Below are 24,739 nucleotides of genomic sequence, written 5' to 3'. Positions count from 1 at the left end.
TTTTAGTAGCATTTGAATGCAAAGGGCATGGACATGTGTTGGACACAGATGGTTCCTGCCTGCAGGGGAGAAGGCGAGAAAGGGCAGAGGGAAAACTCTGTCAGGAGTGCCACCTAAGGTAACCCAATTAGATGATCCCAGAGGGAATGAAAATACACACTTCTCATTGCTACTTTGTTTTTTTGTGTTGATTTTAAAACTCATTTGTAAGGACTTTGAAAAATGTTGAAATCAAGGATGAATAAATAAATAAAATGCACTATTTCTAAGTCAGTAATTAAAGTACACTGCCATTCAAAAGTTTGTGGTCAGTAAAAAATGTTTAAATAAATAAATAAATCAACACTTTTAGCCAGTAAGCATGGATTAAATTGTTTACATTTGCAAATGTGTTTACATTTATATAAATTCATACATTTTTTTTTCTATTCATCAAAAAATCCTGAAAAAAATGTATCATGGTCTCTAAGAAAAATATTAAGCAGTACAAGCTTTTTTTAGCATTGATAATCAATGTTTCATGAGCAGCAAATCAGCATTTCTGAAGGATCATGTGACTGAAGACTGGAGAAATGATGCTGAAAATCCAGCTTTGCCATCATAGGAATAAAAGATCATTTTAAATATACTCAAAAAGAAAAGTTATTTTAATATTTTTTCGAGACAGTTTCAGTGCAAACTGCAAACTGTTCAAAGGGCTTTAAACAATTCCAGACGATGAATAAGGGTCTTATCAAGCGTAACGATTGCTCATTTTAAAAAAAACAAAACAACAAAGTTTAAGTTTTATAAGCTCAAATGGTCGCCTTGCTCTGTTCTGTGATGCGCGTTCGTGACTCTCCTATTCAAACTCGTTCATCAAAATTAACAAATCTTTTGCCGAGTCAACTTGTTCATTTCATTCGTTGAATGAAACAAATGACACGAAAAAAGATTAGTTCATATTGATAAACGAGTTCGAACAGGAGAGTCAGGAACGTGCATCACAGAACAGAGCAAGGCGACCATTTGAGCTTATAAAACTTTTAAATGAGCGATCGTTTCGCTTGATAAGACCCTTATTCATCGTCTGGAATCGTTTAAAGCCCTTTGAACAGTTTGTAGTTTGCACTGAAACTGTCTTTTGGACCTTGAACTGTTTGGTTCCTTATCAAAGTGCATTATATGGAGAAAAATCCTGGAATATTTTCATCAAAAACCTTAATTTTTTTTTTGGACTGAAGAAAGAAAGACATGGACATCTTGGATGACATGGGCGTGAGTAAATTATCAGCAAAAGTTTTTTTAAAAAGTGAACTACTCCTTTAACCCATGCATGCCAAAATCATGATAATATTAGCCTTACAATAGACCTTCCATCTTTATCAACTTGCCACAAACACACTTATCTGATATATAATATTAAGTTCAACTAACGTTCTCTTTTTGTGTATGCACCATCCATCAAAAACATGAGTGAGAAACAATATTAGAAAGATTCTTTTGTTTTTATTATTATTTGAAATGCAAGATTAATTCACAAGCAGGCATTTGGATTGCGTTTAGTTCGCTGCTGCAGACTTTTGTAAAAGTAATTCAAAATGAAACCTGAAAGTGCCAATCATTTAGGAATTCTATGTTTTAGAGCAAATACTGAATATTACCATTAACCACATAATAACGGAACCACAGCCTCAGCTTTCAAATAAACTGTTGCCAGATTTGAAATGTACTTCCTCAAATTCCTCAAAACCCCAGCAGCACAAGCATTACAAAATGAACAATACACAAACTTTCCACAACAATCTCCTTTCAAAAATAGATTCTCTGGTGATAGAATGCATAGTGCCATCTGTGATGGGCACAACTAGTTAATGTAGTGCAGATGAAGAATAAGAAAAAAAAAGCAAATATGGACCACAAATAAATGCACCATTTTGTAGACGTTCCAGATGCAATTTTCTAATTGTTTGTAGGCAACCTGCCTAATTTAAGTCATATCTTTTGATTATGGTTATCAAGGTTGTTGCTAAGCGCAGCTCAAATAGACATTTCATTCAGGTTAAGAACATATTTTTTCATTATTTATGTTCATCAGATGACTATTACCAGAGAACTTCTAATTAACTCTCTAAACATTGAAGAAAACCAAACAAACTGTACTGAACGATGCTGTTAGTGACTGTTAGGACACAACGAACGCAGACAGACACTTCAACTATTCTGTGGTTGTCCAATCGAGCTAATCAGCAAAGGCTGTTCAAGCAAATCATTTTTGGTTAGCAACGACTCAACACAGCACTCTAATGTCTGGAAATACATTGCTTGATTTGTGCCAAAACAGACTTATCAGGAGCAGTTGGTGTGACTGCTCTTGGCCCCAGACAGCAAAAGGGAAGAGAGAGAGGAAAGGTTTTTTTGTTGCTGGTCCCTCATTTAAATCACACCATTCCTTCATCCCTCTGTCCGTCTCTAACCTTGCTTCTGTTTCTTCAAATAGCGTGCACGCTGGGACAACTGCATGCTCATAACATACTTGTTGAGCAGCTTTGCAGGAAGCAGAGCAGTAGTCACCCAACCCTGCAGCAATGACATAATAACAGACTTATTAGACTGTCAAAATCCAGAAGCCGAAAACATTTGGCTTTAGTACTATAGTTTATAGGACAAGCATCCATCATTCTAAGTTGTCCTTTCAAGCATAGTTTGTAGAATTTACACTACTGTTCAAAAGTTTGGGGTCAGTAGGATTTTTAAAAAGGAAATTATATTTTTATTCAGCAAGGATGCATTAAATTTTGTATTTGTTTTTTCATCTAAATATTAAGCAGTTAATAAACATTGATAATAAGAAATCAACATACAGTATTAGAATGATTTCTGAAGGATCATGAGAGACTGAAGACTGGAGAAATGGTGCTGAAAATTAATCTTTGCATCACAGGAAAACATTTTAAAATGCATTTAAAAAGATATGTTACTGCTTTGAATTGTAATAATACACTCACCTAAAGGATTATTAGGAACACCATACTAATACTGTGTTTGACCCCTTTCGCCTTCAGAACTGCCTTAATACTACGTGGCATTGATTCAACAAGGTGCTGAAAGCATTCATTAGAAATGTTGGCCCATATTGATAGGATAGCATCTTGGAGTTGATGAAGATTTGTGGGATGCACATCCAGGGCACGAAGCTCCCGTTCCACCACATCCCAAAAGATGCTCTATTGGGTTGAGATGTGGTGACTGTGGGGGCCATTTTAGTACAGTGAACTCATTGTCATGTTCAAGAAACCAATTTGAAATTATTCAAGCTTTGTGACATGGTGCATTATCCTGCTGGAAGTAGCCATCAGAGGATTGGGTACATGGTGGCCATAAAGGGATGGACATGGTCAGAAACAATGCTCAGGTAGGCCGTGGCATTTGAATGACACCCAATTGGCACTAAGGGGCCTAAAGTGTGCCAAGAAAACATCCCCCACACCATTACACCACCACTACCAGCCTGCACAGTGGTAACAAGCATGATGGATCCATGTTCTCATTCTGTTTACACCAAATTCTGACTCTACCATCTGAATGTCTCAACAGAAATCGAGATTCATCAGACCAGGCAACATTTTTCCAGTCTTCAACTGTCAAATTTTGGTGAGCTCTTGCTAATTGTAGCCTCTTTTTCCTATTTGTAATGGAGATGAGTGGTACCCGGTGGGGTCTTCTGCTGTTGTAGCCCATCCGCCTCAAAGTTCGTGTCCATGTTGTGGCTTCACAAATACTTTGCTGCATACCTCGGTTGTAAATAGTGGTTATTTCAGTCAAACTTGCTCTTCTATCAGCTTGAATCAGTCGGCCCATTCTCCTCTGACCTCTAGCATCAACAAGACATTTTCGGCCACAGGACTGCCGCATACTGGATGTTTTCCTTTTTTACACCATTCTTTGTAAACCCTAGAAATGGTTGTGTGTGAAAATCACAGTAACTGAGCAGATCATGAAATACTCAGACCGGCCCGTCTGGCACCAACAACCATGCCACGCTCAAAATCACCTTTCTTTCCCATTCTGACATTCAGTTTGGAGTTCAGGAGATTGTATTGACCAGGACCACACCACTAAATGCATTGAAGAAACTGCCAAGTCATTGGTTGATTAGATAATTGAATTAATGAGAAATTGAACAGGTGTTCCTAACAATCCTTTAGGTGAGTGTATTTTAAAATATTACTGTTTTACTGTATTTTTGAAGTGCAGCCTGGCAGAGCATAAGAAACTTCTTTTAAAAACATCCATCTGAACATGGATTTAAAGATGAAGGCATTTTAAGAGGGTCTCACCATGATGGCATGAGGGAGGTAACCGTTAGACTGAGTCTGCAATCCTACGGTACTCAGCTGGGCTTTTACGTAGCGTCCTGGAGTGGGGATGTCGAGAGACGGCCTCTTGATTTTGCTCAGCTTGGTGGTCACAAAAAACGGCAACACGCTCTTCAAGAATATACACAAGACACTTCATCACTGTAAGTAGTTGAATTAGTCTAAGTTTGGGTGACCAGAACACATCACATCACCAGTATATCAAAAAAACAAACACTATATAGTATATCTCAAATGGAATTTCACTTAAAATCATCTTTTGCATTTTTAAAAAGGTACACTATGTAACTTTTGGCCCCAAAACTCCATGTATTTTACAGAAAAACGTTAGTTTTGGTTGTGTTTTGGCTCTGCGTGACTGTGCGGATTATTCAGACCCTTTACAATAGATAATGCTTTACAATGAACTCTGTTAGAGAGCTACATGTGGTAATTTATTAGTTTAATAAAATACCTTACTCACCTATTGAGTAATAAAACGCTATCTCCACGTCGCTTTTACAACATTTCAAATGCTCGTCAATGTTGATTCTCATTTTATTACAAGCTCAGTCACGTTCTCTTTTTGCCAGCAAACTCTCCTCTATTCTGCACTTTTTTTTAAAGACGCGTGATTTCCTGGAGGTTCAAGAGTTAGCTGCTCCATTTCAACCCTTCTTAACCCTCTGGGGTCCAAGCTATATTTGGGATTTTCTGAGATGCCCTGTCATTTGTGCTTTTTTCAGTAGCTTTTAAACATATTAATGGCACAGGTGAAATTGCATTAAATTTAGCACAATCAGGGCTACCATAATATGTCAGCAATATGTATGTACATGTTTGTATTTTTGAGAGAATATTGTTTGTGTGGTTATTGAAAAAAACTAAAAATGAAAGTTTCTGAAATAAGGCCACAAAACACATACACGAAATATGCGTCCACATTACTTTTGACTAATGGATTTTGTGGCCTAGAGTGTCTTCCTCACAATGATCTGAAAATCATCCTGCCTAATCGTTCACATAAAACTGTGAATTGGGTTATATTGTGAAAAACATTTTTTGTTTGCCAAGGCAATATGCGAATGGGCGTGAACAGGCCAGCCCTCATCAAATTTTGCCACTCCCAAACTAAACACGCATCTAAGTAGGCAGAACAACTTTTTTATATCTACGGATATAACGAGACACGGATGAGTAAAATACAAACACTTACAATAAGCTTACCATGATGAATCAAGGTAAAACAAAAACAAATTTTGGAGGAAGGACTGATGATGCATTGTCTCATTTTATACATGTAAAAAAAAAAGTGTTACATAGTGTACCTTTAAATGTCCTTCTTTCCAGCCAACAACAATATAATATTGTGTGAGTTATTGAAAACAATAATATCTTAGTAAAAACCTAAAGTAATATTGACAAACTATAAAACATTTGAAAGCTTACAACACTTAAAGAATTCTAGTTTTCATATTTGGTAACTGAACACAAGAGTAGTAATTAATTAATTTGAAACAAGAATATAAACATACTTATAAGGCGTGTTCCGACCTTTATTTTGAAATAGCGATGAACATGAAAAATAGTGAATTATTGGTAGAAACCCGAATTAAAAAGATAACATCCATTAAATAAAAAAAGTTCTAAAAACAAAACATTTTAAATATAAAGAAAAAATATAGATTCACCATTTGTGATGTGGCTGCGAGCTATTACACACATTCATTAACTTTTTTATGCATTTATTCGAGGTTGAATTCAAAACACTGCCAAACTGCCCATACTACTACTGAACAGAATGTATATTTTCAAAAATGGTATGAAAATTATGGAAATATATGGTTCAGATCACTCAAAACCATATGGAAATGGAGGTGCCTTAATAGGACAGTAATGGAGCTCAGTTGTCATCTAGTGAAAAAGTTTGGTACTGCGCCCAAACAAAATCTTACTGAAAGCTCATGTTTTAAGATATCCACCTAAAATTTTGTTAAAATTTAGTGTAAAAAATGTCTTGTAAACATAACATTTTAAAATTTTCATAAACTTAAATTTCTATAACTTTTTTGCATTAATTTATTTAAAATCTACAATAATCCGCCAGTGTCTTCTTTAAATCAAGATCAACTTTAGGTCTACAAACATTCAAACTCATTCTTGAATTACAACTATTTAAGTTAGGATTGTGTATTTTCATGTGACAGTAAAGTGGTTTAAAACTACTCATACATTTTCACTCACCTGTACAATAATCCCTTTACTTTTGTATTCAGCATCAAGTCCACGGGAAAAGAAGTCCACAAAGGCCTGGAGGAGTGAGAATAATCATCTAATGCATGTCCTTCAACATCGTGAATGTAACCTTCACATAACCCAAAGCATCAAGCTTCAAACTAATAAGCATCAAACTAATAGGCTCAAAATAGTGCTGCTAAGCACAATGACATTTCAGAAAACTTCCTCTGAGAACATTACTAAAAAAAAAGAAAAGATTTCCAAAAACTGATCCATGGCAGAGAGAAAAAGAGAAAAATGACTTGCCTTCGAGGAAGAATAGAGGGTGAGGAGAGGAACTGGGTACATGCCACTCGCCGAGGAAACATTCAAGATCACTCCTTTAGACCTAGAAAGAGTCAGGGGTTTTTCACACAATGTTCAAACTGTTGTAGAACAGCGCATACGCATGTTTAATAGTAATACAGACAAAAAAAGTGCATGTACCGTCCCTTATATTTGTTTAATTTTCACTCGACCATTTTGACAGCACAGAATTATCCCTTCTAACGGATTCTTGCATCCCCGTTGCCATGGCAACCGGTGCCCGTGCCAGTGTACATACTGTTGCATTATTAGTGCACACCAGACTCTAGGGCTCTAGATGGAAGGAGCTACACAGATCATTTCGGTATGGCTTTTATTCTCAAAACTGACTTTAACCTAGTATATTAGTTTATAATAGCCAATGAGAAAATGTAAAAGTAAAAAACAATATATGTATCTTGATTCTTGGACTGAAGTGTGCAAAAACTAAAAGGCCAAAACCAACACGTAAGCATGAGATGACCAAACAGTACAAAAATAACCAAGTAAACATTTGCATGACGCACTTCTGTGGGAAATAGTCATATCGCAACACGCATGAAAATCATTCCATCAGCTTCGAATGACCAAACAAACACTACTTTAAAATGGCAACAAAAACACATTTTAGTGATTTCTGAACGTACCTGTCAACCATCCTGGGCAGTACCAATCGAGTCATCTATAATAATACAGGGACAAAACATGTGAATCAGATCTGTAATGTTTTAAAATGTTTCTATAGCACAATGAATATAAACTCTTATAACTTTTAATGATCTTTTCAGTAATATTTCATATACCCAAAACAATGCATTTATGCTGTCCTATAAATTGCACATGAATTTTCATCATACAGAGTAATACATCTTGGATCCTGAGTGAGGCAGCATAGACTCAAAATTCAGGCTTCATAAGACAGAACTGCAGTGGCAACTGGCTACACACAACTTATTGTGCACACAAGAAAACTGTTCATATATATATATATATATATATATATATATATATATTGATCATTATTACTGAAAAGATCATTCAAAAGATCATAAGTCAAATCAGTCAAATCATGAGGAAGCAAATTTTCCTGGATACATTGAGATAAAATAGTTTCTTGTAGTATGAAAACACTTGCAACATTCAAAATGCAAAATGTTCTCTCCAGCCATAAAAGGAGTATCTAATACCAAAACAATGAAGACGTTTACACATGGCAGCCCATATTATCACACAAACAACAGTTTGTGTTGAAACTTGGCCCACCCAGACACAATATAGAGGAAGCGGGACAGTTACCATAAATTAAAATTTAAATGTATGCAAGGAGTCTTAAAAGCAGAGCAACAACAAAAAATTAACAAAAACGAAATTATGATTTACCTTCTAAATTATTAAAACTACGCTATGACTGTTTCTGTCATGTACACATATACACTGTGTTACCAGAGTCACATAAAGGCCGTTTATAAGATGGCCAGGTGAAGAGCAAATGAAAGTCTTACCTGACAAACTGAGGTAATGTTGATGTTGATCATATTGTTGATGAACTGCAATTACAAATGTCAATACGTTATCAACCAAAACAAAATTTAAAACAACAGACAATTACACTTCTTTTCAATAAAATGGAAGTTTTGTATAATGTGTTTTACAAATGGCTACATAAACTCACGCTGTCAACATTAGGAATGTTGAGGAAGAACTCTGGGTAGGAATAAGACACTCCAACATTGTTAACTGTAGGTGGAAGAGAGATAAAATAATTTCAGGGGAGATTATTATTAAAAATAAAAAAACCATAATAAAAGCACTTTCGATGTGCTTGAGCGATATTAAAAAACAGGTTATAAGAAAGAGATGTGGAAAGATAGGTAGTTCCTTTCACTTTCCCATAGCTGGCAGCAAATACTAAAGTGTCACTAAACAGACAGTTGATCATTAAAAAAGTTTTGCTGTTTGAGCCCAGAACATACAGAATGAAAAGAAAGACAACCTAACCAAATAGTATCTCACTAACACCTAAAAAAAAAACAGAGATATAATTTACCTAAAACTCCTATTTCCAGTCCAGTCAGTCCAGACTCAATCTTAGTGTAGATGTCCACAGACCCAAAGTCAGCAGAAATGGTTTTGGTCTCTACATTATATTTGCTCTCTGGAAGAAAAGAAAAAGGCAAACATTAGGAATGCAGGTGCTTTAAGGAATGAACGACATGATGCAAATTTGCTTTGCGCTGGTTTGTTTCAATTAAAGTGTAAAAGTGCCAATAAATCAACTACACCTTTTGGTAACAATTGCAACAAAGCATATCACCTAACAAACTAAAATTGCAGTTTCTCTTCACATGAGCCAGTGCATCATTCAATTCTTTGCAATGCACTAAGATGTTCTGTTGTAAACGTACTTAACTAAATATGTCTGAGAATGGCTGATGGAGAGAAGAATGGAAAGAAAGCACAAAAATAACTCATTCACATGTTCGCTCTAGTAGACACTGCACAGTTCATTAAAAGAAATGTGACGTGTATAGATGGCAGCACTCAGAAAGTCACCAAGTAAATGCAACCAAAAAAAAATAAAAAATACACACCAAATCTTAATAAAACTAGCTCAACAGGAGAATAGGAGAACTTGTTGTACTGGTGGATACTGATACCTATTAAGTAATAGATACTCGGGTCATAAACTGTAATGATGTATTTGGTGTTGGTATCAGCAACAGACCACAGATTCAATGAACGGCTCTGAAAGTAAAATCAATATGAGTACATTTATGAAAAACCACTAGAGGAATCTTAAAAGCCTACTGACCATTTTCAGTTCACTTGGTCATTTTTTAGAGTACTTAAAGCTAGGTGTGTAACAACAAATGCGGTCACAATGCAAAAATGCAGCAATATGTATGGTGGATAGTGACGATATCTATTGTGTAGTTTAACCAAAATGAACATTACTGTGTGAAAATTGTTTTAGAGTTTTAGTGTCAGTAATGCATTAAACTACAATGTATAATGTTGAATATAATGTATAATAATGCAATGGGGGAATATTTGTGGGTCTAGATAATGCCAAATGTCATGTTACCAGTAAAAAGTGCCAAACATTATTTTAAATACATCTAGTCAGTGACAAGTGCAAGCATATTTGTCTAAAATAATTCTGTTTTCAGCTTCAGAATCATGAATATTTTTAGGTTCCACTTTATTTCGAGTCCACTTTAGACATTCTACTAACTATAAGTAACTACATGTCAACTAACTCTCATTAGAGTATCCGTAGACTGTAGTAGACTGTCAGTAGATTGTGAGGTTATGGTTAGGTGTTAGGGTCCGGGTAAGTAGAATAAGTTGCTTATAGTCAGTAGAATATCTGTTGGGGGACCAACAAAATAAAGTTTTAGCAGATATTAAGCAGACAGTCTACTAATACTCTAATGACAGTTAGTTGACATGTAGTTGCAAAATTACTTATAGTTAGCAGAATGTCTAAAGTGGACTATCGAAATAAAGTGTTACCTATTTTTATTCTGGTGTCACTATTGCCCCATGCATTGGGTTACCAGCACCAAGTCCAAGCCTATTCATGTACACCCACAATTTAATGCCAAATTTAGCATTTTAATCAACAGTTAATCTTTTACTATTCGTCTTGAAGTATTACAATAATATATCAAGAGTTCACAACCGTGATATGTATCGAATAGTGACATAAGGGTATCGTCACACCCCTACTTAAAGCACAATCATTAGTCTAAACTACAAGTACACTGATATTTTGGCCACTATTGTCATTCTGACATCATTATAATTAGTAATAAACACGATTTGTAAAAACCTAATTTAACTTCTGGTAAAAATTGTTTGCGAAACAAAAAAAGCTTTTTTTTTAAAGCTTCAGGTTTGCTGTGCTTGTTTCTAGGGTTGAGTAATATATAATATGTATTGTACTGAAATATATCTATTGTAATATTTCACTATAAAATAGAAACAATTAGTTAAGAAATATTTATTTTTATTTATTTTACAGAGCAACTGTAAAATTACAATATTAAAGGGTTAGTTCACCCTAAAATGAAAATTCCGTCAGTATTTACTCACCCTCATGTTGTTCCAAACCTCTATGTGTTTATTTGTTCTGCTGAACACAAAGGAAGATATTTGGAAGAATGTTTTAATCAAACAGATCTCATTCCCCATTGACTACCACACATTCTATGGTAGTCAATGGGGAATGAGATCTGTTTGATTAAAACATTCTTCCAAATATCTTCCTTTGTCTATAGCAGAACAAATAAACACAGAGGTTTGGAACAACGTGAGGGTGAGTAAATATTGACAGAATTTTCATTTTTGGGTGAACTAACCCTTTAATATGTGTCTTTATTCATGTTTAAAAGCTTTTATTTTGGGGGAAAACCAAAGGAAGACGATAAATCGTCTCTTTAGTTGGCAAACAGCTGGTTTTTAAGCACTTCTTATTACAAGATTGGGAATAGTTGGCTCTTGTCAAGTTCCCAAATGAAGGTTATAAGAGACCCAAGCTTATGAGACACTGAAAACAAGGAATTTTGAGCTGCTCGTGCGTTCACGGGATCATCATGCCCAACACTTTTGTCAATTGTCACTTTTGTCTGATGAAATGTGCGCCTGGCTATATTTGCCAGTGTTCATTGGAAGTCACTGGGCTGATTTCCTCCATTCAATGCTCTCTCTCTCACTCTCCCGCCATGACATCTCCAGGATCCACCTCCATCTGTGAAGTCGCGCTCTGCTGCAGAAGCCAGGAAGCTCAATTGGCAGAGTGCCTGCCTTTCAACACAGCTAAAAATAACTCAGCTCATTAACATCCACATTCATTTAGCAGAGGGAGACACTCGCTGCCTCACAAACAGGAGCAGAACTCCCATACACACACGAATAGGTACCCCACAGGTCCTCTGCACACGGGCAAACACAAACACATGGATGCACACACGTGCGTGCATGCTCTAAATCATGCCATCCTCCTTAGATCAGGAGTCAGCCAACCAAAGGACAAGAAGAAATGAATGGGGGTGCATCTGCGATTCAGCCACTGCCGCTCTATTCATGCAATGTTGAGATCCTGCCTTTGCTTTGTTCTTGTGGTGCCGGTGATATAAAGAGAGCAATCAACAGTATACTATACATGTAAATTATCAAAATTATTTTTTTTTGTAATATAAAAGGTCACATTTTATATTAGGTTTCTCCTACTACTATGTGCTTGGATCAGAAAAATAAATCTCTTGTACAATGTACTTATTGTGCTCATGTTGTATTGCAAAACACTTTTCCTGCTATTGAGGTGGGATTTGGGTTGAGGGACAGGTTTGGCCGGTGACTTAAGAAGAAAATGCCCAGTCAACTGCCCAGAGCGTCGTTCACATTAGTTCACGTTCACGTTCTCACAATCTTGCATCGTTAGAATTCATAAAAATATTACTGGCCAACTGTTACACCGTTTCAAATACTCACCAACAGCAATTTTTCCTCACACTTGACGAGTGTACATTTTTGTCCCTTTGTAAATGTCAATGAATCCCAATCATTCATAAATAGGGCACATAATATGCATGTTTATTGTTCATTCATAATTGGAATAAACCCCACCCATGAATAATGTGTACAGGAATGCTGTGGGATCTTCTGGACTCACTTATCAGGTTTGGCAGACTTACTGGCCATATGCCTAATAAAACTTTATAAATTAAAATGTAAATCTTTCAGACGAATTCTACACTCACATAGAGTAGTAGCGATCTATATTAAAAAAAATTTTTAATAGACTAGGTGGATGTTTTCAATCATTTTTGTTTAGGAGTGAAATTAATTTTCACATTTAACTAAATGATTTTGTTATTATTATTATATATCATAATAAATAGTGTCATCATAATGCAGCGACACCAGTTTACCTAAAAGAACAACACATTCTGATGTTTACACACCATCAACTCATGTTTGGAAGCAGGTGTATTTTTTTCCGGACCAAGTAACAATTTGCAAATACAAGCACTCCAGAAAATGTATGAATGGTTTAAGCAAAAAAAAAAAATCATTCTGCTTGTGTTTCATAAATGAGCTCAATAGAGTGTTTTCCCACAGGTCGAATCAGGCACCTACCAATAGCTTTGGACACTTCATCCAGTTTCTCTTGAGTACGGCTGATGAGAACTATAGCAAACCCTTGTCGAGCAAGCTGCACAGAATCAGAAACATTTCACATGATCAGATCATAATTACGCTAGCATTCACAATCAATATACACTCACGTTAAAGATTATTAGGAACACCATACTAATACTGTGTTTGACCACCTTTCACCTTCAGAACTGCCTTAATTCTATGTGGCATTGATTCAACAGTTTGCTGAAAGCATTCATTAGAAATGTTGGCCCATATTGTTAGGATAGCATCTTGCAGTTGATGGAGATTTGTGGGATGCACATCCAGGGCACAAAGCTCCCGTTCCACCACATCCCAAAAGATGCTCTATTGGGTTGAGATGTGGTGACTGCGGAGGCCATTTTAGTACAGTGAACTCATTGTCATGTTAAAGAAACCAATCTGAAATGATTAAAGCTTTGTGACATGGTGCATTATCCTGCTGGAAGTAGCCATCAGAGGATGGATACATGGTGGCCATAAAGGGATGGACATGGTCAGAAACAATGCTCAGGTAGGCCATGGCATTTAAACGATGCCTAATTGGCACTAAGGGGCCTAAAGTGTGCCAAGAAAACATCCCCCACACCATTACACCACCACCACCAGCCTGCACAGTGGTAACAAGCTTGATGGATCCATGTTCTCACTCTGTTTACGCCAAATTCTGACTCTACCATCTGAATGTCTCAACAGAAATCGAGATTCATCAGAGCAGGCAACATTTTTCCAGTCTTCAACCGTCCAATTTTGGTGAACCCTTGCAAATTGTAGCCTCTTTTTCCTATTTGTAGTGGAGATGAGTGGTACCCGCTGGGGTCTTCTGCTGTTGTAGCCCATCCGCCTCAAAGTTCGTGTCCATGTTGTGGCTTCACAAATGCTTTGCTGCATACCTCGGTTGTAACGAGTGGTTATTTCAGTCAAAGTTGCTCTTCTATCAGCTTGAATAAGTCGGCCCATTCTCCTCTGACCTCTAGCATCAACAAGACATTTGATTAGATAATTGCATTAATGAGAAATTGAACCGGTGTTCCTAATAATCCTTTAGGTGAATGTATATTGCATTACTATACAAAGGACCCTACTTTCAAATGTCCCAATATACTTAGAGTGAAATTAAAGAAAGAGCTTCTGTCCGTCAAGGACAGAATTGAGTAAAAAAAACAAACACGAGCTGCTTTAAAGTAGAAATTGAAGTCATAATTCTACTTGAAAGAGACCCTGACACTGTTAAACACATCCATATTTATTATTGTAAAGCTGCTTGATTCAAAGCAATCTATTGTATGAAGTACTATATAAACATATCCACTATGATCAGATGCTTTCTTAAATGCTTAAAGCTGCAGTCCATAGCTTTTTTGGGGGGGTTAAAAATGATCCAAAATACATTTTAGAAAATATATACTGTAACATATGTTATATGCAAATATATAACATATTTATACAGTATGTTAAAAACGATCTGCTTGCTGAACTCGATTCAAAATGGTAAACTTGTAATGTTTTTAATTCCAGTGGTACTGGTGGATTTCCGTGAGTCAATACGTCACATCTATAACTGTATTTAAATAGGGAAAACGTGGAGGTGTTTGGTCGCATCTCTACTTGGATCCTAATGAATGAACTGGGCTAAGTTAAGTGCTATCAAAGTGTTATCACACCAGAGCGATTAAGCACACGCACTGAGACGTGAGAGGTGTGCATCTACTCGTCTTAGTTGAGGGAATAACAGTTTAAACTGTGTTTTACACCAAAATGAAAGAACTTTGCTGTGAGTGTATGGTTATATTACAGAATCAGATCTCATTATCAGAATCTAATGTATTGTTCCAATCACTTAAAAATACCATACAATAAAAATAAATTACAATTTCATAAATGCCGTCAAGCAGCAGAAATGAGAAGCAGTAGGGTAGTAAATGCTTGTACGAGGCAAACCTTTGAGAGCGGTCTCCCTGAACTCTGACTGAGACCTCTAGTTTGATGACTCATCCTGATTTCTGTGAAGGGGGGGTGGACAAATAAAACCTCAGGAATCTTACCTCCTCCGCATAGGCTTTTCCAATTCCATCTGTGGCCCCAGTCACAACTATAGGCAAAAAGAGAGAGGAAGAGAGAATGTAAACACACATCTCAACTTCACTGCAACTGACACTTTGACAGCAAGTGTAATTATACATATTGATAAACAGTGCTTAAAACACAAGCTATTACTTTTGTGACAAAAGAAAGATGTCATAAATTTCATTAAATAAAAACTAACCGTATTATTTTGGAATTAAAAATAAAAGCATCTAGGGACTCTCATCATCCAAATTAAACTTGGAAATCTAATGTATGAGCTGATGAGACCATGGACACGACAGCAAAACAGACGACATGTTCCTGTACCGTTCTCTGTTACACTCTTAAAAATAAATGATCCAAAAAGTTTTTGCAATGATGCCATATACAAATCATTATAGGTTCCCCAAACTTTTCAGGAAAACCTTTGTGTATGAAGAACGTTTTATAATCTACACCCTTAACTAAACCTAAAGTTTTTTTTTTTTTATAGGTATCTATCTATCTATCTATCTATGGTTCCAACTGCAAAAAAAAAGGTTCTTCAGGTTATAAAATGTTTTTCAACTAAGAAAAAAAATTATATTTTAAGAACTTTTCACTGAAAGGTTTTTAAGCCAATTAATTTTCTATGTTAATTGAGTATTACTTTGTCTTGTAATTTATAATGTAATTTAAATAACTTGTGTTTTTGTACCTCGGTGCTTTTTTGGCCAGGTCGCCATTGTAAATGAGAATGTGTTCTCAATGTGCTCACCTAGTTAAATAAAGGTTTTATTATTATTATAAGCAACCCAAAATGGTTCTTCTGTGGCATCACTGTAAAACCCCACCACAAAACCTTTATTTTTGAGAGTGTAAAGAACTGTTTTTCAGTCTAAAGGACCTTTCGGGAAATTCATTGTTAAAGGTTCTTCATGGGAAACATTCACACTGGTGAACAATAAAAGATAGTAGTAAAGGTATTGGCATCAATGGTTCCATGAAGAACCTTAAACATCCATAACCTTTCCATTGGACAAAAGGTTCTTTACAGTGGAAAATGGTTCTTTAGATTAATAATATGTTCTTCAACATAGGAAAAATAATGGTTCTTTTTAGGGACGGTTTACTGGAAGGATCTTTGGGGGAACCAAACATGGTTATTCTTTGGCATCACTGTGAAAACCCCTTTTGGAAACTTAATTTTCAAGAGTCTAAATGCCAATAAAGAACCTTTATTTTTAAGATATAGGTGCCCTTGGCAACTAGACAACAGGCCCTGTCACTCCATTTGCGGTTCACCTCTGTAAAAATAGCTTGAGGGCAAGCAAAGAGGGAAACGTCTTCACATTTATAAAAAAAAAAAAAAAAAGAGCAGAAAAGCATGAATTCATGCATGCTTCCCTCTTCGCTGGGCATCAAGGACACAGGAAAAACATCCCCACCCTTTAGCCTGGCATCTTTGGTGTCAGAGATGCCAGTCCTGATTAAAGATTTACATGGTCAGCCCGCATACACCGACTGGAGTAACACAAGAGAGTGTGGAAAGGGAGGAGTGGATGACGAACAATAAGACAGCGCAAGGGAGGAGCGAATGAGGACTGATCCTGGGGGCAGTTAAAAATAGAAAGGAAAGAGTGAAAGGCAAGCAGCTAACGGAGAGTACAGTTGGGAGGGGGCGGCACACAGTTAGAGGCAAGGGAACCATTTTCCCAGTTATTTTTAAGCACATTTACAATACATTACTCCACATGAGTGGACGGGGGGGGAAAAAAACACTGGTCGGGATGAAACGCTCCGAGGGTGTACTGCTATGTGAGGACATGCAGAGAGAGAATTTTGTATGAATCCTGCTGTATGGCGAAATGCCACCGTCTCATAACACACCCTGAGCAATGTCCTACAACACATTCTGGAAATGTGAATGAATGGGAGTCTTATTCAGAAAAACTCAAATGCTCTCACGTGTTTAGCGTTGTTGAATCACATAACATCACATCTGTACTTTAGTTTAACTAGACATCCAATGTAAAGACGACACATCGGTTTACATCAAGTTGTAAAAATATCTTGATACAAGTACGACTACTTGAATTGAGTACAAACTACATTCATTATTTGATTATCTTGCATTTCATGTTTTTGACAGAATTTCATAAAAGAACCTTGTCCTTCATCTAAATGGAGGCAATGCTTTGAAGAAAAATTAAGTTGAGTAGCTTAATATAAGATATGGAATGTACCAGTCAAGGTCTTGCTTACTACAGTTAAAGGGATAGTTTACCCATTTGTCGAATTATATATAATTGTTAATATATATATATATATATATATATTAAAAAAAAATCATAATATATTGACAAAAACATTAAAATACCACAATATGCAATGGATCATGACTTAATTATACAGGATTGCATGGCCAAAACGATTCTCATTCTATTTCATTATTTTTTACTGAGAATGACAAAGTGTATGATAAACAAAACACATAAATGTTGTATTACTTGATCTTAATTACACATTTAACATTTTTTAGATTAACAATACAGTAATATTGTAAAACATTATTAGAATTTAAAATAACTGTTTTCTATTTTACTATACTTTATCATCTAAATTATCCCTGTGATGCTAAGAATGAATTTTCAGCATTTATTACTCTAAGAAGTTCTTTGAAAAATAAAACATTCAAAAGCATAGCATTTATTTGAAACGGAAATCGTTTGTAACATTATAAATGTGTTTACAGTCACTTTTGATATATTCAATGCATCCTTGCTGAAAAAAACTGTAGTGTATTTAATAATTAGACTTTTTGTTTACTGAGAAATCAAAATTTTCACTTAATTTACATTTTGTTGAAAACAGTTCCTCCAATAAAAGGGTGGCAACACTATCCAGTTACTTTCTAAAAACCTGCACAATATGAAATACTATCCTGCATCTGAGTGAAAACATTCACAGACTGATGAACATCATCTGTTGGAAAATGTAAAAAAAAAAAAAAAATCTTCAGAAATTGATGCCAAACCAAACGATTGATGAGCAATTTGGGTCAGTGTAATTCAAGTTATTTTTAAAGTATATAGCTAAATAATGACTTTAAACAGCCCAGTGAATTCAATTAAAAAATTACATCCGTAACTGACAGGTTATCACAAGCATGAAGAAAAAAAAGTGTTTGTCGTCGACCTTCTCGAGCCACATATCAAAAGATTAAATGCTGGAGTCTGGTCAACTGAGAAATGATGTTATAAGAGTGAAGACGACGCCCCCTCACAGCGCACACTGATGCTGCTGCCGCTAAATATTCTGAAGGCTAAAAAAAGAACAGGAGATTAAAAATACCAGGCAGGCACTGCAGCCTCGTCTGGAACAGCTGCAGCACTTGAATACAAACGAGCCTCAGCTTCCCCCGGCATCACATGCACTGCACTCCGCCTCCCCGGGCTCGCCGACCAGACCGTATACATGCCGAGACCCGTGCATTTGCTGCAGCTGCATGTCACACAATGTAGAGCCGTTTGGTGAATTAACTGACAAGGATTAAACTGGGGGAAAAAAAGGGCACAAGAACCCAGACCGCTAGCTGGAGTCGTCCATCAATAATGGATTTGTTTTTGTTTCATTCCACATATACTGCCCAGATTTAGATTAAACATTTTATCAACAAACGAATGTTTTTGATAACAGTACACTCTAAAAAATGCTGGGTTGTTTTAACCCAATTTTGGGTCAAATATGGACAAACCCGAAATGTTGGGTTAAAAATGTAATGTAAAAATTTAACCCAATGGCTGGGTTAGTCCATATTTGACCCAAAGTTGGGTTAAAACAACCCAGCATTTTTTAGAGTGTATAGCTTAAGCTACGGTTTGGTTACGAGTCCATTTTTTGTAACAATTGTTCTTCAACAAGCCTGCAAGTTTCTCTCTCAAACCTGGAAAACTTTGAGAAAAACAAAAGAGCCATCCCTCACTGCCCTTGGATGTTCCCATGTTTGCTGTGTTATGTAATAGCACACCCATCTCGGTCCGCAGACCGGGATCCTCCCTCCTCATTGGATGCCGCAGTAGAGGATTCAAAGCGTCTCCTGGGCCCCCACTCCCAGTAACATGCTTCTTTAAATAGCATGGGGTGCCACGTGCCTCTCTCGAAGGCTTTATTTGCTTCACATCAGCAGCGCTGTTCAAAAGGACGGGTTTAAAAAAAATCGGCTGCTCTAAAAATAGACAGAGATGCATTTATTTTTCCCTGAGGCAAGATATTTTCAGAAAGGGGGAGAACTATGTGAATGTCTTCTGCGATCCAGTGTGCAGTACAGTAGCATTACAGCGATTCATAAATATCTATTAAATATTTATTAGTTGCGTATGTGTAGTCGCACATTTTTTATTCAAATTCTCAGTTAATGACATTTTGACATTTAGAATTCCCTGGAATAAAGATAAATCGCGGACATTTATAGCAGACATGGATGAGCTGAGTAAATACACACTTCCTCAGTTCATATTCAGGCATTAAAGAATTCCAGCGTTCAAAGGCAGTTTATACCAAGTATAATTTTCAAATGACTGGTTAATAAAAACATATATTGATCTGTGTTGTTTATCAATTAATAATAGAGTAATGTAAAAGCACCAGAGGAGTTAAAAAGGAGGCAGGAAGCACATTGTTGCATGAGAAAGAGGAGGGAGTGACAATAAAAGAGAGCTATACGGAGGGAGATAATATGCAAAACAAGGAGACGAGGCATGTGTTACTGAGGGTGCTCTTCGTCCAACTTCAGCTCTCATTCAGTCATTTAAATGCATTCATTCACAAAAGTGTACTACCCACAGACATGCTGAAAAAAATAAAAAGTACAATTATTACAAGGACAATAACTGCTATGAAGAAAATGTATTTTCTATGCATATTTGTATATTTCTTATCTTCTGTTATGTCACATAAAATTTTCTAAATGCATTCAAGGGATTCTTTTGACGAAATTAATCCACACAACTAGTAATTAATAACTAATAGGGACTGGAGCTTTCAAGTCTCAAAGAGGATATTACAGTTCACAAGATTCCTGCACCATAATTCACGTCTTCTGAATTTATATTAGGAACAAGCCAAACAAAGTTGTTATTCACTGATAATCTTCATCTTCAGTGAAATATTATCTGCTGCAACTGGATCACTAATTCAGTGTGTTGAATAGATCAAGGTGTTCTTCGAAAAAATCTTGAAAAACAATGACACAAATGACAAAGCTATATTGGCTTCCAAACAACAGGCCAAAATTAAGCTGTTAAACGCTTAAAATCTCCCCCAGCTCTCCTTGGTGAAAGAGAAATACCAATGCAGACTCATGAACGATTGAATTTGGATATTAGATCTTTTCGGTTCACAAAACTGTTATTGAGGATGAAACATTTACGATCAAGTGTCAGGACCTAATAATTCTTACTTTCAAGTCAATGATCACAGGTCCCTGATGTTAAAGTGCCCCTATTATGCCATTTTAAAGTCTCCTATTTGTTTTGGAGGTCTCAACATGGTTTTTGCAATGATTCTCAAACGACTCCACGGTTGAATCAGTCTCTCTAAAACCTTCCTTTCCGAGGGCAACTTTGCTCTGATTGGCTAGACAGCTCAGACTGTTGTGATTTGCCTACCGCGTACAGTGCGTGTGTCGGGAACAAAAATGTCCATTGCCATAACTGAACTTCAGCTCCAACCGGAGGCTTTTCCTACAGCTCAGAGATTACCGTAAACTAAAGACAGTAACAAACGATGGCGTTGATTTTACCATATCAATCTGAGCGCGAGTCCGAAGATGAAACAATGGAAGGGCTAGTTATTCAACCCGAATCTCCATCGCAAGGATGACTTGAGCAAGATGTTTCTCAGCGATACACTACTCAGTTTGAGTTACATTATGAGATTTTGCAACTGTAATTCCTCACCATCAGCATTAACAAGCAGGGCCCGTATTCATAAAGATCTAACAATCCTCTCAGAGAACTCTTAATTTAGCTTAAAATCTTTTACGTAGGAGTTTTAGCTTATGAGTGATTCGTGACCGATCTAAGAGCAACTCTGAGTAAGGAAAGACAAAAACTCTCATCTTAGTGAGGAGGCGGGGCTGACCCCGTTGCTATGATACAATCTTTTGAAGACTGAGATTGGTTGGTTGTCCAAGAAGGAAGAAAAAGAGTGATTAACTATAGGGTCTATTCAAGCCTTCACTTTGAAATTACATGCGTAGTTTTTCCTATTTGACCGTTCTCTCACACACACACACACACACATTATATATGCGTATAAATCATTTTTAATTTAGCATGCTGTTAATTTCCTTTGAGGTATTTGATTGGCTTAGAATGATAAAAATGTTCCACTCTTTCCAATTACACTGATTGCAGTCTATTTAAGTGGTGGTTTGAATGAAGGACAAGAAAGCTTGACTGGACAGAGGGACAGTGTTTACTGTTAGCCCAGATAGTGGATGAACAAAAGGCCATCCTTAAAGGAAAATTCTGGCCAGGTGTCAATCTACAGCGCTACTCACTGTCATCCATTGTGTGCAACACATTTCTTCTCCCTCTTCATCTTTCTGTCATTTTCTCCTCTGCTAAAGAAGCCTCTTAAAAGTCCTCGTCCATACTCCTAACAATTTTGACCTTAAGAACTCTTTTAAGGGTTAAGATGCTTTCTGAATTACTTTATTCTCTTTACTACAATTTGTTCTTTATAATTGCAAGAGTAAACGCACACATTTCAAAGAATTTTCTTGCATTTTGTCACTAGGAGCTACTCTTTTATCCGACGTGAACGCCCTTGTGGTCCGTAACAGTGATAACCTGATTTAGCCAGTTAGCAGGATGCATATAAAACACAAAACTAAGTATTTTGAACAGGGGTAGAAAATATATACATCAATAATTAGTCATACTTAGAGGTTGTGATTCTGAGGAGCAAGTTGGTCCAAATTAACTAGGTACTGATCATAGACTGTATGTTCTATGACTTAGACATCTTTCTAGCGCCAAGTGTTTTGCGAATCCCGCATGGAACTCTGAGATTTGAGAAGCAGTTGTCAGTAAAATGAGGGGAAAACAGTAAAAGTGTGAGATTACTGCTGTGGTATCGTGGTAAAGATGATTTTAACCACTGATTCTTTACGGCCCCGTCCTTTGGAGTTGAAAATAAATTGAATTTACTCTCACAGAGGAGAGCACAGCATCTTGACGACATTATATCCACATGAACAAGCTACAGCATGTCTTGTCCATGCAGAACGTAGGTTACATTATGCAAATGTAGTAAGTCGTGACACGTGTGAACTTGGCGAAAATAGATTCGAACTCCAAACGGCTCGTTTGAGCGGTTCAGAGTCGAGTCGACTCTTTTGCTTTTGAGATAAAAACGATTTATGATGCACTTACAACTTTGCAGACTGTTTAAATTCACAAATATCTACATTACACACTGCGTGAAAGGTAATTTTCAAAAATCCATAATGGGGCACTTCAACAGCTCACCAGAGTAAGATTTTCAGTGAAAAACCACTTGAAATTCAATTTATTCTTCACACAAAGCGAGTTTATGTATTCAAATTTGAAATATAGTGCACAAGTTGAATGGACTAACCTACTGGCTCTCATACTTTAATAATATTTGAGAAATACTATATTAAAATATGCTGATGCTCTTTTGAAGATTAAAAGGGGCATATTTATGAAGACATACAAAACTATATGTACTTAATATACAGCCATTTTTACTATATCAGTCACAATCACAACCAGGGAGCAACATTTCTAAGGGAGTGGCAGCATTATTAATATGTTAAAATGTTCTAACACTAATAATAAGTCAATAATTAGGGATGCACAACATATCAGCCACCATATCAGTATCGGCCATTATATGTTCATTTTTAATGTTATAGTTATCGACCCAATAAGACAATTTGGCTGATATATAAAGACGATAAATAAGGGATCATTTCCTTCAGGGATCATTTATGAATCCTATCATTTATTTTATCCTATATGGATCATTTACAAATACACAAGATGATTTTCACAGATAACTTTTAATCAATGACACGTTCATTGCCTGTCATTGGAGGATCAACATCTTCCGTTTTTCCATTTAAAATGACAGACAAGAGAAGCCACTTGATTAGATATGAGCTTAGTTAGGGCAGAATCAGAGCAAAGCATAATAGTGATGACTGGTCTAAGGATGATGGACTTTTGGAACTCCACGTACGATAAGCTCATGGTCAAAAGTCAGTTCTACCAATAAGGCGAAAAGACTACAGTCAATGAGAGGATCACTCCACCTCCTGTGCTAAAAAGCAAAGGCATTATCCATTGGTTAACTCCAGATTCCACCCACACTGGTGGTCATCACTCGTCGTTATCATCACCTTCATCCCTTTGTCATAGAGTATGTCGGTTAAGAACCAAAGCCATGAACTAAATTACCTTGTGTTTCTATGAGCTTCTGCATCTTTAAAGTCACCGTAAAATCAAAACATACTACTTCTGCTTTTGATAGAAAATTAACGTATTTTGTTATACATGATTTAACTGTGCACATCATTATTTTTGTAATTCAATGTGCCCTCAATTTTTTTTTATCAAAATAACGTCCCCTGCCCTGACCCCCTCCCTCTTGCAGTGATATCTCCTCTCTGCTCTCTGATGACGTGTTTAATGGCGTGAGGGCGTGACAACCGGTCACTCATATAAGTTGAAATAATGCAAACTAAGGGCTTCAACAAAACATGTTCCAATCGATCAACAAGATCGTGTTTGTAAAAAAAAAAAAAAAACTTTTATTTAGCTGTGGCAATGAGAGCCTCAGCCAATGACCCGGAAACGTCAACGGTGGATCCGAATAGCGGATAAGAATAGAGCAAGAAAAAAAAAGTTAGTAAAAAACGTTATTAAAAGAAAAAAGCTCTAACACTCATCCTGATAGACAAAAAAAAGTGTATAACTTGCTTCACAAGGTTGAATGTAACGTTATCATCAAATGCCCATCATGTTACCATCATGGCACACAGTAATCGATGGCTGATTGTTGGAGCAGCTTGCCTGAATAATGTAAGTGCAATGTATGTACCAACCTGCCCATTTCCCGAGTTTGGATGCCCTCATCAAATTTCCATTCCCCACAATCCACACACGAATCCCGTTGATCAGACAGCACAGAGAGCACACCGACACCCAGGCCACAGTGACAACACCGGTCCAAAACAGTGCATCTGTCAGCAGCTCCATGACAACAGAATCAACGTGTCTCACACAAGTAAGATCACAACTGTTTTCACAGATTCTGCACAAATACAAGTAGCCAAGATGCTACACGTTGTCGGCTCGGTAGTGTGCAGGATTTATTCAAGCACATCCGCTTCCGTGTTGATTACGCATCGTTACGTTATTCTACAGACTCCATTCTGATTGGATAGAAGATCTGTGCGTCACCGTACACTACCCCATGCCTATCCGGCGAGAGAAACATTCAATGTGTGAATAAATCATTGTTTAAAAAATATGGACTGTCTCTGAGATGAC

At 36.5% G+C, this 24,739-nt stretch overlaps 1 protein-coding gene across 1 annotated transcript; it reads right to left on the bottom strand.

The window, feature by feature from the left end:
- Positions 1 to 2,444: 2,444 nt before the first annotated feature.
- hsd17b12b (hydroxysteroid (17-beta) dehydrogenase 12b) lies at positions 2,445 to 24,577 on the bottom strand. Its single transcript, XM_039654443.2, has 11 exons — positions 24,292 to 24,577; positions 15,152 to 15,198; positions 13,065 to 13,140; positions 8,968 to 9,075; positions 8,593 to 8,657; positions 8,423 to 8,467; positions 7,568 to 7,602; positions 6,882 to 6,963; positions 6,582 to 6,647; positions 4,320 to 4,469; positions 2,445 to 2,559 (listed from the first exon to the last, which is right to left on the bottom strand). The coding sequence occupies exons 1-11, from the start codon at positions 24,443 to 24,445 to the stop codon at positions 2,452 to 2,454; spliced, it is 936 nt and encodes a 311-aa protein (XP_039510377.1). The 5' UTR covers positions 24,446 to 24,577; the 3' UTR covers positions 2,445 to 2,451.
- Positions 24,578 to 24,739: the final 162 nt, after the last annotated feature.

The sequence above is a fragment of the Pimephales promelas genome, chromosome 1, assembly GCF_988280905.1.
Source record: "Pimephales promelas chromosome 1, fPimPro1.hap1.1, whole genome shotgun sequence".
NCBI lineage: Eukaryota > Metazoa > Chordata > Actinopteri > Cypriniformes > Leuciscidae > Pimephales > Pimephales promelas.
This window is presented reverse-complemented; position numbering and strand designations above follow the sequence as displayed.

Bases quoted from the DNA above. Each gene is read 5' to 3' on its own strand.
- hsd17b12b (XM_039654443.2), bottom strand. From the start codon at position 24,445: ATGGAGCTGCTGACAGATGCACTGTTTTGGACCGGTGTTGTCACTGTG. The intron at 9,076-13,064 runs GTAGGTGCCTGA...CTTTTCTTCCAG, and splicing joins TGAAGTGTCCAAAGCTATTG to AGAGCAAATATAATGTAGAG. The intron at 8,468-8,592 runs GTGAGTTTATGT...TTGTAATTGCAG, and splicing joins ACATTCCTAATGTTGACAGC to TTCATCAACAATATGATCAA.